The 16,661-nt window shown below is 42.0% G+C and overlaps 1 protein-coding gene across 1 annotated transcript in view; it reads left to right on the top strand.

Annotated features, from left to right (window-relative positions):
- The first annotated feature begins 2,441 nt into the window (after positions 1 to 2,441).
- Positions 2,442 to 16,661, top strand: part of LOC136878793 (uncharacterized) — a 127,174-nt gene continuing 112,954 nt past the window's right edge. Inside the window, exons 1-3 of the mRNA XM_067152267.2 lie at positions 2,442 to 2,557; positions 13,847 to 13,914; positions 14,021 to 14,222. Coding sequence (XP_067008368.2) covers positions 13,866 to 13,914; positions 14,021 to 14,222 — 251 coding nt within the window. The 5' untranslated portion in view covers positions 2,442 to 2,557; positions 13,847 to 13,865. The remainder of the gene's footprint in view (positions 2,558 to 13,846; positions 13,915 to 14,020; positions 14,223 to 16,661) is intronic.

Here is a 16,661-nt window from a genome sequence, read left to right as displayed (position 1 = left end):
ACTCTAAATATGAAGTTTGGTCGAAATATAATCAATAGTGTAAGAGAAATTGAAAAACTCTCTTAAAGTCTTCCTATAAACCCCGATCTCTTCAGTGATTTTTAAATGATATGCACATTGAACCCTGTTCCTGGATGAGTAATTGAAAAATAACCTCTTCTGATCTTCCTATAAATCCCCAATCTATTCAGTGATTTTTACTTTAAATGATATGCATATCGAAACCTGCTCCTGGATGAGTAGACTTTAAATATGAAGTTTGGTCGAGATCTATTCAGCCGTTTACCTGTGATGGTGGAACAAACAAACAAACAAACAAACAGACAGACACAAAAGCTGAATTTGAATTGGCCTGAAACGGATAAATATATCGAAATTTTGCTAAATAAATGACATTACGGCGTGCAAAATTATGTTTCGGATAGGAGACTCGTTACTGAAAAGGAACCAGCGCTTTCCTTCGCAGAGAAGAATTCAAACTTCATAATACTTACCTTCTTCCCTGTGCTAAACTTTTCCGTTGCCTGTTCTTCCCGCGCGTCTAATCGGCTGAAGCGGACACACTCGTAAACTCAGATCTTAATTCTACAGGATTGTTTTAAGTTACAGTGGATGATTCCCGGCGAATGTTGCAAACTTTAGGCTAAGAATACTTGGGAGTAAGGAGACGAGCTGCTCGATTTGGCGATATGTTCTAAGCTTTCAGTGGAAAGATATGGCGTGGAATGACAGTAGTCGACTAAGCTTGAGTGAAGCTTTTAAAGGTAGGAACGATGAAGGAGAGGAATTAGGGATTGGAATAATTAATCAAGGGGAATGTTGAATAAATTTCCAAGAACTCAGTCATTTAATAAAAGTCTAGATAAACAAATGACGGGGAGTCTGCCACCTGTGAGACAGCCCTAAAATATGTTAGTAAGTTAGACGAACTACATTGCTGTAGATAGTACCATAGGCTGTGGACGGGAGACATTGCGAGAGCAGATCTTCTAAATGCCTCCGTTCGAAATGTCACATTTCTTCTAGGACCGACGCGTTGGATATGAACGATTAAGAGCTCTAGGAGATCAGAATGATCAATTCTATTATTCAGAAGTCATCCATAAAATACGTTAGTTCGAATGCAGGATCTTACAAGAATGTAACAAAAGTGCACGGTAATTTGGAGGGGGAGGGGGAGAACGTTTGTCAGTTGTTTTCATTATTACCCGATTTGCAAAATCCAAATGAACTTTCCTTTTTTCTTTGACCCTTCCATTGGGCCTATACGTTTTTATTCCGGCTAAAAATAAACAGCTGGCCCCGTGGTGTAGGCATAGCGTGCCTGCCTCTCACCCGGAAGCCCCGGGTTCGATTCCCGGCCAGGTCAGGGACTTTTACCTGGACCTGAGGCCTGGTTCGAGGTTCACTCAACCAACGTGATTAGAATTGAGAAGCTATCTGACGGTGAGATAGCGGCCCCGGTCTCGAAAGCTAAGAATAACGGCCGAGAGGATTCGTCGTGCTGACCACACGACACCTCGCAATCTGCAGGCCTTCGGGCTGAACAGCGGTCACTTGGTTGGCCAAGGCCCTTCAAGGGATGTAGTGCAATGGGGGAGGGGTTAAATATAAATAAGTCTGCCTTCGTTCTCTTCTTCAGTATCGAGCAAGTGGCCGTGCGGTTAGCTGCGACGTAAACCAAAACTGTAAAAAAAAAAAAAAAAAAAAAAAAAAAATTAGTTGTTCGCGTTCCTCTCTCTTGGAAAACATTATGACCAGTTTTGACACACGTCTGCCAAATGCAAATTCTAATAGAAATACAGTATGAAGAATAAAATGCATGTACATTTATCTTCACAATTTCTTTCATTAGGAAATTCACACTATTTTGCGTTATGCATTGCGTATAATGTCTGTATGAAACCTTGTAGTTACAGTTAACTTCATAACCTTACAGTTCGGTAAGAAGTTTTTCAAACTCATATTTAAACCAGCATTAAGGTTATGTGCTTAGAATTCTTTCATTAGTTTTGTTGTGAAGTTCGCACTAACTCTTATTAAGTTTTACGTTTTCCCAGACAATGGGTGGAGGTGGGGGGGAGGGGGTGTATTAAGAATTGTTACAACGTGTCATAATGGGGTGAGCGGGTTACATTTTATGGCATTTTTGCAAACGTATTTTATGGATGAACCCTTATGAAATACTAGAAACATTTCATAGTAGGCCTACAGCATCATACTTTTTCCGAATCTCTTGGTTGTTCAATTTGGGACAAAGAATTCTCTGACATGGTGTCGAAATCTTCCCATTTATTATAAATCATTCCTAATTCGTCCAATGTTGTAAAATTAATTTAATTTCCTGTGTGGCAATATTTCCGTGCGAGGTGTATCAAATTCCATTTAAGTCACGTCACGGCAGTGCTTATCGCCCTTCCCTGAAAGTGTGCGAGCGCAGGTGATAAACATTTCTCATGTTTTATCTGGACGAGATAACGAGCGCTACTCTCAGTTCAGATCCTCAAGTCTTCTAACACATCGCGAGCTCTTTACAAGTGTTTTGTGAGAAACTCAGGTAATTGCCATTATCTTCAATCTAATAGTGCTTTATTTTATTTTAGTCTGTAGTAGTGGTAACTTTTGTTCTTAACAAAACAGAAAAAACTGGATTTTTAGTTCGTCTTGGCATTGATCATCGGAGAAAGAGGTAGAGGTCCGAATCTTCGAGGGAAGGTTAAGTTGAAGTGCGGAAAGGTGGAGGATTCGCTAGACCTTGCAAAACTACCGTCGGTATCAAAAGTGAACAAGAGAAGTGTTTGCGAACTCCTCACAATCAGGGCTCGGTTCGCCCGCAAGGACGTGGGTTCGAATCCCCGTCAGGAAGTCGTAAAATTTAAGAAACGTGATTTCCACTTCCGGAGGTGCATATGGCCCTGAGGTCCACTCAGCCTACACCAAAAATGAGTACCCGGTTAACTCCTGGGGGCAAAGGCGGCCGAGCGTAGAGGTAACCACTCTACCCCATCACATGCCGAGGTTAACAATGGTGGAAGCCTTTACCTTCCACTCCTCCAAGAGCTTTCATGGCCTGTACGGAGATGACTTTGCTTTGCTATGCTTACAATCAGGGTATGAGCTAACTTGGAAATGTAAATTGCTACACAGATCATGATTACTCCGGGCCGATGACCTTCGATGTTAGGCCCCTTAAAACAACAAGCAACAAGCATGATTACTCCTGAAAGGTGATGTGGACATTCCTTCACGGTAAACTAACATGGCAAACAAAAAAATTGTCTCCTACTTTGTGCAGACTGCCTTTTTTTTTTTTTTTTTTTTTTTTTTTTTTTACAAGTTGCTTTACGTCGCACCGACTCAGATAAGTCTTGTGGCGACGATGGGACAGGAAGGGGCTAGGAGTGGGAAGGAAGTGGCCGTGGCCTTAAGTAAGGTACAGCCACAGCATTTGCCTGGTGTGAAAATGGGAAACCACGGAAAACCATCTTCAGGGCTGCCGACAGTAGGGTTCGAACCCACTATCTCCCGAATACTGGACACTGGTCGCACTTACGCGACTGCAGCTATAGAGCTCGGTGCCAATAAAATAATCTGTTAGGTGTACTTTTAAAGAAATGTCAGTTCCGCTACGTCGGTGTATTAGATGTGTGTATTTGTCTCAGCACACCCGCCTTCATACAGACACAGTACACCAAACTACCAACAACAGCAGACAGTAGCGGCGATTGGAAATTAAAAGTGAGCGGGCACAAAAATATGTAGACAACAAAAAGTACCCGTGTCCAATGGATATAGCCGGGGGGGTGTAAACATCAAAATTGAAAAACAAACTTTTTGATGCTCTCTGAGTGAATTTTTTCGATAGAGACGTAAAAGTTGACAGTCTACTAACTTAAGTGCGGTAATAAAAATACTATACAATAAAACTTTCACCAACAGAACAATAATTACGCATATATTGCAATTAAATAGAAGTGCGGCGTGATTTTACGATTAAAAAGTGGTACGTGGTTACACACTAACGAAGTAACAGACACTAGATAGAACTGAACAGACACATTTACTGAGTGAGACCGTCAGACTGACGAACGCGGGTAACCTTAGTAAAATTATACCCCTGTTACCCTTCGTGGCAGAGCACGCTACACATTGCTCCGCGGGTCTCCATTACTTGCTGTGGCGCTGTACAATTCGGTTAGCCGCGACGAACGACATGTTGTGCCCATTTTCGCTAAATATTTGTCTTAATAATAAAATAAATGAAAGGAAAGAGCTGAAAAGAAAACAGGGTTTGCACATTAAAAAGAATAATTCCCAGTTTCAGGTGGCTAAAATGGAATAAAAAATTAATTTTTGCACCACACATTGGGGGGGGGGGGGGGGGGGCGATCTGCTTCTGACAGCAATAGGCCTAGTAAATACATTCCTCCACATAGGGTGGCGTCAGAAAAGGCATCCTGCCGTAAAACCTGGCCAAGTCCACATGTGCGACACAGTTCGCTACCACAATCCCACCAGGGTGTCGAAAGGGATCAAAGAAGATTGAGGAAGTATCTCTCTCTATTGACACAAGAGATAGAAGAATAAGCAAGAGGTCCAAATCTTGCTGGAACAAAGGTGACGGATAAAGAAACGGAAGGGCCATAAAATAATAATAATAATAATAATAATAATAATAATAATAATAATAATAATAACAATGGAGCCTCCGTGACACAGGCGGCAGTATGCCGGCCTCTCGCCGCTGGGTTCCGTAGTTCAAATCCCATTTAGCCCTAAGATTTGTGCTGGACAAAGCGGAGGCGGTACAGGTGCCCAACCGTTGTCCTGTTCCTCTCCGGGGTCGGCAATGAAATTAGTGAGTTTTTACGTGCGGATGCCCTTCCTACCGTCAATCTCAGAGGAGTTATTGAGTTGAAAAGAATGACGTGCTATATGATAGTAGGAAGTGAGAGGGTGGAACTCGGTGCCGGCCCATAGTCTACTCCTGTCAAGAAGAAGCAAGGTGTTTGCTCAAGGCTTAACGTACCCATCGGACGGACGAATCACCATCAACAGCGTCATATGCCCTCACTCCATATGAGCACTGCGGAGAGGTTTGGAATTTAATCCACGCTTTGGAACGTGTTCTAGTGATTAGTAATTGTATACCACCACCTCCCCTACCCTGCCGGCCAACATTTTGTGATGAGATATATATATATATGTGTGTGTGTGTGTGTGTGTGTGTGTGTGTGCGGCATGAGGCAGGAAGAGGGTGAAAACTGGTGTCGGCACACAGCCAACTCCTGTCGAATAACAGTGGTCTGTTCAATGTTTAACATCTCCAGCCAACGAATGAATCATCAAAAATGCCATATGGCCTCGTTCCATATGAATACCGCGGGGATACTTAGAATTGAACCCAGGCTTCTGGCGCGCAATCTGCTGGCCAACATTGTGATGGTGATTTTTTCCATCAACGGGACTCGAACCACTAACCACGGAGTCAGACCGTATAGACTTGACACCTTAACGATTATGGCCACCAGATGGGCTGTAATAATAGTAATAATAATAATAAGAAGAATTGTTTGTTTTTCCAACCCTTGTCCCATTTCTTTTCGGGCTCAAGTATGAAGTAAGATTAATCTGTCTTGGCGGGTTTTTACGACCGGATGCCCTTCCTGACGTCAACCTCATCAGAGGAGTTAATGAGATTAAATGAGTGACGTGATATATGACAGTAGGAAGGGAGAGGGTGAAACTCTGTGGCGGGACATAGCCGACTCCTGTCGGATATCATCAAGGGCGTCTGCTCAAGGCTACGTCCCCATTCGACGGACGAATCACCATCAACAGCGTCATATACCTTCACTCCATATGAGCTCTGCGGAGAGGTTTGGAATTTACTCCAGGCTTTTGGAACGCAATCTAGTGATTATAAACTGTACACCACCACCTCCCCTACCCTGCCGGCCAACATTCTGATGGTGAAAATGTTTTCGACCAACGGGACTCGAACCGGCTTCAACGACCATGACCACCAGATGGGCTACAATACTAACAATAATATTTTACATCCTATTCCTTTTCAGTTTTTGGGCCTGAAGTGTGCCGGAATTTTGTCCCAGTAGATTTCTTTTTTTGTGGCAGTACGTCATTACCAAGCTGGCGTATTAGAGCGCTTTCGAATACCACCGGATAAATCTGGGATCAAACCTGCTAACTTGAGCTCAGAAGATCCGCGGTCACGTTGACCAGTTCGATCAAGGCTCTACCTGGTGGTTTGAGACTGCCCAAATACGTCAGCCTGGTGTCGGAAGGCTTGCGGGCATGTAAAAAAAACTCCTGCGTCACAGAATTACCAGCACCTCAGCAAACAGCAAATGATGTTAATGGGACGGGAAACCAGTTATTATTATTGTTATTATTATTATTATTATTATTATTATTATTATTATTATTATTATTATTATTATTCCTGTAGAGAATCTCTTCGACCAACGGGACTCGAACCGGCTAACCACGGTGTCAGACCGTAGAGACTTCAAACCTTAATAACCATGGCCACCAGATGGGCTATAATAATAATAATACTAATAATAATTTACATTGTATTACTTTTCAGTTTTTGGAGACTCAAGTTCCCGGGTGATGATCAGGTGATAGCGTTCGTACAAATTAAAACAATACGATGAGTTTCAAGAATGAAGCAGAATAAAGAGTTGTGCCGTAATTACTCAAAATAAAGGTGGAGGATTCGCTAGACCTTGCAAAACTACCGTCGGTATCAAAAGTGAACAAGAGATGTGTTTGCGAGCTCCTCACAATCAGGGCATGAGCTAACTCGGAAATGTAAATCGCTACACAGATCATGATTACTCCTGAAAGGTGATGTGGAAATTCCTTCACGGTAAACTAATACGGCTAACAAAGTTTTCAAAATTAGAGTTTCATGTTGAGAAAGAAGAACCTATTCTCGTCGCCTAGCGAGGTGGTGGCGGTAACGTTGCCAAGTGGCTTGTTAACATTCATCTACAATGCGTGGAAGTTGCGCCACGGATGGTAGGTTCGGATCTGAAAGGGCGGTGCGGTAATTACTGACATATTTGATAGCACCTAATCTCCGTGCTTAGTGTATAATTGCCGCCCTTTCTGGTCAGCACTTGTGAAATTTTAAGTAAGGTAGTGGGTTTCCGTGAATAGGATTCTAGCCTGACTTAATGTACGAAGAATCTGAGGACAGCAATAATTGTTCAAAAATGAGATGAAGTTTGCATCGTCATACGAACTTCCGATGCTAGAAGCGGCCCCCTAGATTACTCTTCGCACTCCCCACTTAGCGCACCACTGGGTACGACCTGGTTTCGAAGACCTACCACTCGCTTTGAGACCAGCTGCGGATCCTATTGACGTAGTAACTATACCGCCAGACTGACTCGAAATCTAATCCGTCAACTTAGGCTCTGCATGCGGAAGATGGTGGTTTCGAACTCCACTATAGGCAACTTTGAAGACGGTTTTCCGTGGATTCCCATTTATATACCAAGTACATGCTGGAGTTATACCTTAATTAATTCCACAGTCGCTTCTTTCCCGGATGGTGGTGGTGATTACTGTTTTAAGAGGACGTACAACTAGGCAACCATTCTCTATTAACACTAATCAGAGGAAAACATGGAAGGGGTCCGATTCTTCGAAATTTGAAGTTATTGGCCAAAGAAAGACAAGGGCCTCGAGGGACGTGAAAATGAAAGACTCCCTAGCCCCCAGAACCTAATAGCATCGGGGTAGGAAAAGAACAAGTTCGACTAAGGGAGAATAGATGAAAGTGAGGAACCTGGCACAAGTAAGTGAACGCAATGCCAGGACTCAGCTAAGGGCCCCGTGATTGCCAACGCATGTTCCCAAGTTCAGAGACCCGGGGGCTCCTTTAAGCCGCCTCTTACGACAGGCAGGGGGTACCGTGGGTGTTATTCTACCGCCCCCGCCCACAGGGGGAGCTTCTTTCCCCGTCTTAGCCCTTTCCTATCCTATTGTCGCCATAAGTCCTCTGAGTCGATGTGGCGTATTACAAATAGCAAAATACCATCCATTCAGCCGGCTCGTTTCAACAGTTACTTCGGTTTGACGATAGGCCAAATTGACAGAATATTACCCTCAGCGGAATTTGTTAAATTGTGATACTCATAGATAAATATGTATACTTTGCCAACCACGACAGATAATTCACAGTGTGCTATCTCCTAAACCTATTTGCACCAACATTCCGTAAGTTATCGCTCGTGAAGCTCACATGATCTCTTGAGCACGGACATCTTGTTTGTTGGAGGAATGATTAAAACCACACCCTAACATGAATGTGAACCTACGGTAGGGTAAACCGCACACCTAAGAGAAAGTGAAACGTGAAATTCGAAACATAAGCCTAACACTTTCGTGTCAATACAGCCTATTAATTGGAGAAACACTATTAGGAAACCAGAAATGGAGATAATTGCAGAAGACACAGCAATTGCGGTTTTGATAACCATGTTGTTGGCCAAAAATTAAAAAGGAAGAAACAAAGAAACAAACCTTGCCCTTGTACACACCGTAATTGTTGCTTGATTACAAAGGAATTAAATCTATAACTCTCCAAATTGACGTCGTTCTATAAAACGTCCTTTCAGACCTCTGCGTTTTTGTGTCCTCACATTAGGATGAAAGATACTGGTTTCAGAATGGCTTATAACATTAGAAAGTATTTCCTCCTCAGCCACCAATCAATCAATCAATCAATCAATCAATCAATCAATCAATCAATCAATCAATCAATCAATCAATCAATCAATCAATCAATCAATCAATCAATCAATCAATCAATCAATCAATCAATCAATCAACCAATCAATCAATCAATCAATCAATCAATCAATCAATCAATCAATCAATCAATCAATCAATCAATCAATCAATCAATCAAGAGAGTTATTTCATTCCCACTCCTCTAAGAGGAGTGGGCGGGCCGTCAGCTAAACGGGTAGCTCTTTGGCCATAGGTAAGGGAGAAAGTTCAGAGAAATAAAAGTCGAAAGTGGTGGTATGTCTTGCACATACCAGGGTGAGGAAGAAAAATATTGAACTGGCGCAAGGAACCGCGACAACAAGCCGGGACCCAGGGAAGACCTGCAAAGCACCCCGCCCAAGCCGACTCCTACGAACAAGAGAGAAAAAGGACGAAACTTAATTTACATATGGCGTATGTCGGGTGCGCAATCGAAAAGGATGAGTTATTACATAAAGTTACAAATATGTACAATTAGTGAGTTGGTACTGGAGGGAGGTGCGGGGTGAAGTTGGAGTAGGGTGTAGGGTAATGTTGGGACAAGAGGTAAGAGAGCGTCGTGGTTATATTAGTGATGGAGGTGGCAAGTAGGCGAAGAAGGTCCAATATCGAAAGGGGCAGTAGGAAGCAATTGGGTGGTGGAGGGGGTAGGTAAATAGCTTGCGGGGGTGGGGTGGGTGGTGGGGAAAGTGGAGGGCTAGGAGGAGAAGTAGGAGAAGAGGAGAGGTCAGGACGGGGGGGGAGCGAGGGTGCTCAGCACGGTAGGTTCGTCGGCGGAAACAAACACCAGTGGCGATGAGATGTTCTACGTCGACGTCAGATGTGAGTTGAAGACGGATCATGAATGTTTGGCCATGATGGTTGAAGATGCGGATCGCACGACGAGCCGGGATGCCTGCCTGTTGAAGTTCTGTCAGGATGTCCTGCTCAGGAATGGCAGGATCAATGCCCCGAATGACACAGCTCAGAGGCGGATGTTGCGGTAAGTCTGTGGCGACGTTTGCTGATCCTTGGTTGACGGGCCGAGCAGTGGAGGCGGTCTCCGTGGAGGTGGCAGGAGGTTGCTGTAAACAAGGGAGGGGTCAGGTAAAGAGAAGGTGGAGGTGGACATGATAGGAGAAGATTGACTTGTCGTAGGAGTGAGGGGAGAAGTACACCAAGAAGGCTGAGCAGAAGTGGTAGAGATGGTAAAAGTGGTAGAGGTTGTTGTTAATGTAGTGATAATGGGGGGCGATGGAGACTGCTGGGGTGTACAAAATGAATTGCGAAGGGGGTTAGGAGACTGAAGCGCGTGCTGAAGAAGAGACTCAGGCGTAGGGACCACTTCATGTAGTGTTGTGTTGATGACCGCGCCACGGGTGATGAGGGCTGTCATTGCATCAGGATCTTGTAAGTAGACTAGAACCCCCGTTGACTGGGAAGCATCAGTGTGTTCATCCCGTAGCCGGAGAACGTCGTAGACTGGGATGCCGGACATACTAAGATCGAAGCAGATGAAGGAATCAGAGAAAGCAGAGTCCACGCCCTTGATGAGACAAGTATACATGGTGAAAATGGGGAGGCGACAGCCAACTAGGTGCCTGCCAATAAATTATTCTTAGGCCGGCTGAGTAGGAGTTGAGAAGAGAGCCACCCAGCCGAAAAAATGTGTGGCGTGCGACGTGGTATGGTGGATGCGAACAGCTGCGCAGCAAAGGCCGTGTAAATGTAAGGTTGCATTCAGGAGATGGGGTTTCAAACCCCACCATCGATAGCCCTGAAGAAGGCTTTCTGCGATTTCCCATTTGGATGCCAGCAAAGTCATCTCCGTACAGGAGGGAAGGCAAAGGCTTCCATTATCCGTAACTTTGGCACTAAGTGCTATAGAGTGGTTAGCTCTATGCTCGGCCCTCCAGGAATTAACCTACCAGGTGTATGCATAAGTCTTTTCAGGTTTCACTAAGAGATGGCACCAGCGAACAGTACGTAGTGTATAAATTTGACACATACGTCAGTTTGTTCGTCTGATATCAACCTACCAACACACACAAGTTAAGACCGCCAAACAACAGCGTCTGTGTTGTATCGTTCAGTGATCATGTCGACGTTAAAACGAGCAATTGCGGCACGCATTGCTTTTCTTATTTAATCAAAAGGAAAAGGCAGTGGAAAGTCATCGTTTGCTGGTAAAAACATATGGTAAACACGCTTCATCGATTAGAACATGTGAGACATGGTTTCGACAATTTAAACGTGGTGATTTCAATGTGAAAGGCAGTGCGCGCTCTGGTAGACCACGAAAGTGCCGAAGACGAGCAATTGTAGGCAAAACCGTTAATGCACAACGCTATCGCCATCAAATGATTAATTTAAATCACGTATTGATCGAAAGACGGAAAGGGAAAGAAGAGGCCATGGCCTTAAGTTAGGTACCATTTCAACATTTGCCTGCAGGAAAAGTGGGAAACCATGAAAAAACACTTTGAGGATGGCCGAGGTGGGAACCAAACCCCCAGCCTACTCAGTTGACCTTCCAAGGCTGAGTGGACCCTGTTCCAGCCCTCATACCTCTTTTCAAATTTCATGGTAGAGCCGGGAATCAAACCCAGGCCTCCGGGGATGGCAGCTAATTACGCTAACCACTACACCACAGAAGTGGACTTTTTTTTTTTGTAGTGACTATATCCTAGTTATTAAGCCCTACAAGATAGGTTAAAGTCAGGATTGCACATCATTGCTCTAAGGTGCATATTGCAGTGGAACTCTTCCTCTAGCTTCTCACTACTACTTTGTATGGATTTAGCCCAATTTTATGGCTGGATGCTTTTACTGGCACCAACCCTATGTGGAAGGGTGTATTCACTATTGTGTGTTTCTGTGGTGTCCTGTAGTGTGATGTGTTGTATGTAAATGAAGATGTGTATCAAAATAAACACAAACACCCAGACTCTGAGCTAGAGGAATTAACAGACAAAGTTAAAATCCCCAATCCAGCCAGGAATTGACCTCTGAACTGAAGGTCTCTTCACTAACCATTCAGTCAAGAAGTTGGACAAATATTACAATGAAACTGAAAAAAATACACTGTTTATATTAGATTTTCGTTGTTTTTATTACAGGCAATATGTTGCACAGGTGTATGGTCTCCAATTGCTAAAAATATATTCCTTTCTTTGAAATGGGTTTCTAATTCCCATCAGTAGAGGTGATTGAGAGTTAGAAGTTGGGGGGGGGCACAAAATTTATAGACAGCAAAACATACCTGGGTTTAACGGCTGGAGCAGAGAAGGTGGTGGGGAGGTGCAGGGCATAAAAATTGAAAAAATATAGCTACAAAAAGGTAAGCCTTTTTAATGCTCTCTGAATGAATTTCAATAAAGACGTACAGGTTGAGTCTACCAACTTTAGTGCGGTAATAATAGTACTATACAAGAAAACTTTCATTAAAGGGACAATAATTACACATGCATTACAATTAAATAGGAGTGTGTTGTGATTATACAATTAAAATGTCATTTAGTATTTGACTACACACTAACAAAGTTACAGACACTAGAGAGAGATACACAGACACATTTACTGAGCGAGACTGCTAGAATGATGAATGTGAGTGGCAAGCGGGTGAATCATACCTGTGTTCATGACTTTAGCATAAAATATACCCCCGCTACCCTTCATCGCAGCACCTGCTACACGCTGCTGCGCTGTAGGAATTGGTTAGCCGCCACGAACGACATTTTGTGAGTATTTCCGCTAAGTATTTGTCTTAATAACTGAAGAATTTAAAGGAAGGAATTAGCTGAAAAAAACAATAGGGATTGTACAAATTGCTTTTTTATATAATTTCTAGTTCCAGGAGATTTTTTAAATAACTCTTAGGTTCTTCAGTCTGTTGAAAATTAAAAAATAGTCAAGTAGCTAAAATGTAATAAAAAATTTCTCCACGAAGTGGGGTAGCAACTACCCCCCCTTCCCACCACTAATCGTCACTACTGATTCCCATCATGTCTTTGGAAACTGCATCAAGCATTTTAAGGGACACCTCTCTTAGGAGGATGGTATTGGACTGAAGCTATCACTGTCCCAATACACATTGAATACCCAAAACATGTGGGAAGTAGTCCATGCATGGATAGCACATCTCAAAACGTAATCATCATTGATCTGCATTTAGGGCTGTCACCTAGGTGGCAAATTCCCTATCCATTGATATCAGGGATGTATCCAGTGGGGTTACTGGGGGGTTAGACCCCCTCTGCCCACCCCGCCATGAAATTTTTGCAAAAGAAAATAAACAGAAAGTGACAATAAACAAGTGAAAGTTGACTCAGTGGGTTGGCTCTTTTGAACATTCACAGAGACTTAATTGTACACATGGCTAGTAATTTTTGAAAATGAGACAAAGTCTCTCACAGTGCACAGCACACTGGCACTGCCGGTGGCTCCAAGTAGCCTATGCAGTGGCCTCCACTGTATGTACTAGCCATGCGTCTTTGTAGGTGTGCTATTTACCAACTGATGAGCCCAACTTACCACACTGGGGCAAAACGCTGGCAACCAAGAATGAGTTAGCTGGAAAATTTGTGATGTCCAATAACGAACCAACTATATTTGTATTATAAATGTACTCATTCGGGACAAATCCCTATGGGAATCAACTTCTATATCATAAAGTGGACTAAGTAGGGAAAGTTTAATTATTACTGTCCAGTACAAGTAATGTTCCCAAGAATTGTTGCACTAATGATGCAGAGTCCATGTCATACAGTATATAATAATGCATGTTTGAGCAAGTACACAAAAAAATCTCAGTTAACTGGCAAAATCAGTTATCCAGCACTATTCTGGTCCCACTGCTGATGGATAACAAAGATATATATAATCTTCATTCATTGTTTGTTTGTCCCTTTGCATTCCTTACATGAATTAGTATATTTGTATAAATAAAACACATAGACTGAAAAAATCCACCTTTTGTAATCCTGCTTAATATCCAGTGGTATGCAATTATATCCTGATTGTTTACTTTTCAAACTAAAAATTGCTTTTTAATTTTCAGGTTTCTCCATTGAGTAGACATGGTGAAGAAACTTCTTTGTGTATTTGCTACATCGGTTGCCATCTTCTGTAAGTCTGATGTTATCAGTTTTCCACAACACTAACAAGAGTATTTAACACGTTATACTCTATACAATTTTATTGAATTTGATTATTTTGTTTTTATGTTTTTTAGGTGCAATAGAAGCTGTCCAGTCAGATGACATCAGCAATATTCCATCCCACTTACTAGAATGCTACCAGAATCCCTCATTATACGACAGGCAGAATCGTCTTCCGATGACTATGGACATGTTGATTGAACTGATCTGGACTATAGAGAACTATCCGGAATTCCAAATGGACATGCAAAGTTTAGCTCTGTCATTGATTCATATGTAAGACACTTCTCCTTTAGACTATTTGTGATTGTGTGCAAGTGTGATAATTTTTTAAAAATTTTTCCTAGTAGTTTAACATTGCACTAACTCAAGACTATTTTTAATACACGATGCGGCAAGGAAGACAAGACAAGGATTGGGAAGGTTGTGGCCATGGTCTTAGTTATGTACAGATCCATCATTTGCCTAGTGTGAAAATAAGAAATCACAGAAGACCATCTTCGAACCCACCATTTCATGAACCCAAACTTGCAACTTGTAAGGGAAAGTACAATTAGACATGCATCCCTCTTATAACTCTTAAGGTTGATTCACATTACATGTGCAAAGCCATGCTGAGTATCCATGATTCAGGTCCCATCAAAATCGTCCCTATGTATTTTAAATGGAAGTCTTCCCATTAGACGTTCCGTACCATGCAAGTTGTTGGCTGGCTGTCTCATCACTTTTAGCTTGACATAGGGCCCAAATGGTATGGGAGAGATATCAGTAAATGAGAACACATCATTTGCAGGTATCAACTGGCTCAGTTGTGCAGTCACCATGGAAGCCAGTAAGTTAGCTAAGCACAGGGCTTTTTTTCTGAAAAAAGAGTTGCTGGAACTCACAGGAGGGAAATTAAGGAAGAAGACATGGGATTTACCGAACATTTAATAAAGCATGTAATTTTTATCGAAGCCTACTTACACTGAACTCAAAACAATTTCCAAGTTTTCGACATCTCATCATCCTCCTCAATTCGTTTTCTGGTCTTGCTTTTTGTATCCATGGCTGAATGACGACCTTGTAATGACCAAATTTTGACATACTTCGTTGGATCAAATACCGTCAAAGAAGGTCCAACAATTCTTATAAATCGTAATGAGCTTTCTGGAGTCACAATCAAATTCATCTGAGAAAATCCCCTTTCACACTCACTTGAAGATATAGCTATTGTGTTACGAGTCCTCCGAACCCGAGAAAGTTCGCTGGGCATTTCTTCTCTGAATTTCAGATAATCCCTGAAGGCTCGAATAGCTTCTCTTTTATTCAGTTGGAATCTTCTTGCCAGTGTGCCTATTTCTGCTTCTCCATACAGAATATTTTCTCTTGAGTTTGCTGGCCAATTCTTAGAATCCAGAACTCTTGCACATCTTGACAGTTCAGTGTCTTCTTCGGAAAGTAATCTTTTCTGTAGAGAAGTTTTAAGTTGTTCATAGAAAGCATTCGGGAAGATTGGTGGATCATAAATTCTGTTTTTCTTATGCAATGGAACACCCTTAAACTGTAGATTTGCACCAGCCTCAAGAGTTTTCTGATAGTAAGGCCCTGGGACACACCTCCTCTTCTCACAAATATCAACAAGACAATCAATCTTGCTGTGAGCTTTGTAAAGATCAGCATTTCTCTCCTGCAGATCTAAGCTTAGTTCAGACAGTTTTTTGCAAAGCATCACAAATTAATCCCAGATCCAAAATAAATCCCTTAGATGTTATTTTCCTGTGAAGACCTTCATAAGTGCATTTTTCCTTTCTGTCACAATCATCTTCTGATTTACCTCTGATTTACCAGTGCTTCAAAATCCTGCCAAACAGCCAAAACAGTTCTGTAGCTGGATGCAACCCACCCTGTGGACAGAATTCTTCCAATTTTTAAAATATGCATCTCCAGTGTAGCTGCAGATGACTGGAGCTGCCTTGCATTCTTTGAATAGAAATGATATATAACATATAATTTGTCCATAAAACTCTTAAATCTATTGATGCCAGAAATCTCTTTCACATCATGTACTGATAATTCCAGTCTACGGCTAGCACAATGCCACAAAACAATGGCAGGAAATCTGTCTTTGAAAAGTTTTGAAACTCCTCCACGTACTCCAAACATTACTGCAGCACCATCACACGTCAGTGAAACTAAATTTTCCTTTAGAAAATCTTCTGTGAACCCTAGTGCTCCTATAGAAGACATCAAGCTTTTGTAAATTCCATTTGCTGTTACATCATCTAACTCAATTAAATCAATGAAAAGGTTGACTGGTTCTGCCATTTTTATTTCTTCAACGTAGGTGCGAACATATACTATCAGAACAGACTTTTGACTTAGAGTAGTTGATTCATCAAGAATAAGAGAGAACTTGCTCTTCGAAACAAGTACATTTTTTATCAATCTTGTTCTCAGTTCACTGCCTATGTGGCTTACTATATTTATACAGGCATTACTTGAATGAAAATTCCCCACCCATAACAATCCCTTTCAATTCTTGTAAATCAATTTCAGTTTCAAAATTGTAGAAAGACTGCTTCCTTTTTGCCACCTTATAAGCAGTACAAAATACTTTACAAGTAATTTCCTTTCCTCTCTCTCATGACTTTAGACATACTGTCTCAAGTTTTTTTTCCCCCCTTCTTCAGTTATTTTATTAGCACTTTTATGTTCAGCACTTTCTTTGTAGTC

Source organism: Anabrus simplex, chromosome 8 (assembly GCF_040414725.1).
Source record: "Anabrus simplex isolate iqAnaSimp1 chromosome 8, ASM4041472v1, whole genome shotgun sequence".
NCBI lineage: Eukaryota > Metazoa > Arthropoda > Insecta > Orthoptera > Tettigoniidae > Anabrus > Anabrus simplex.
The sequence above is the reverse complement of the archived record's forward strand: the minus strand, read 5'-3'. Positions and strand labels throughout refer to the sequence as shown.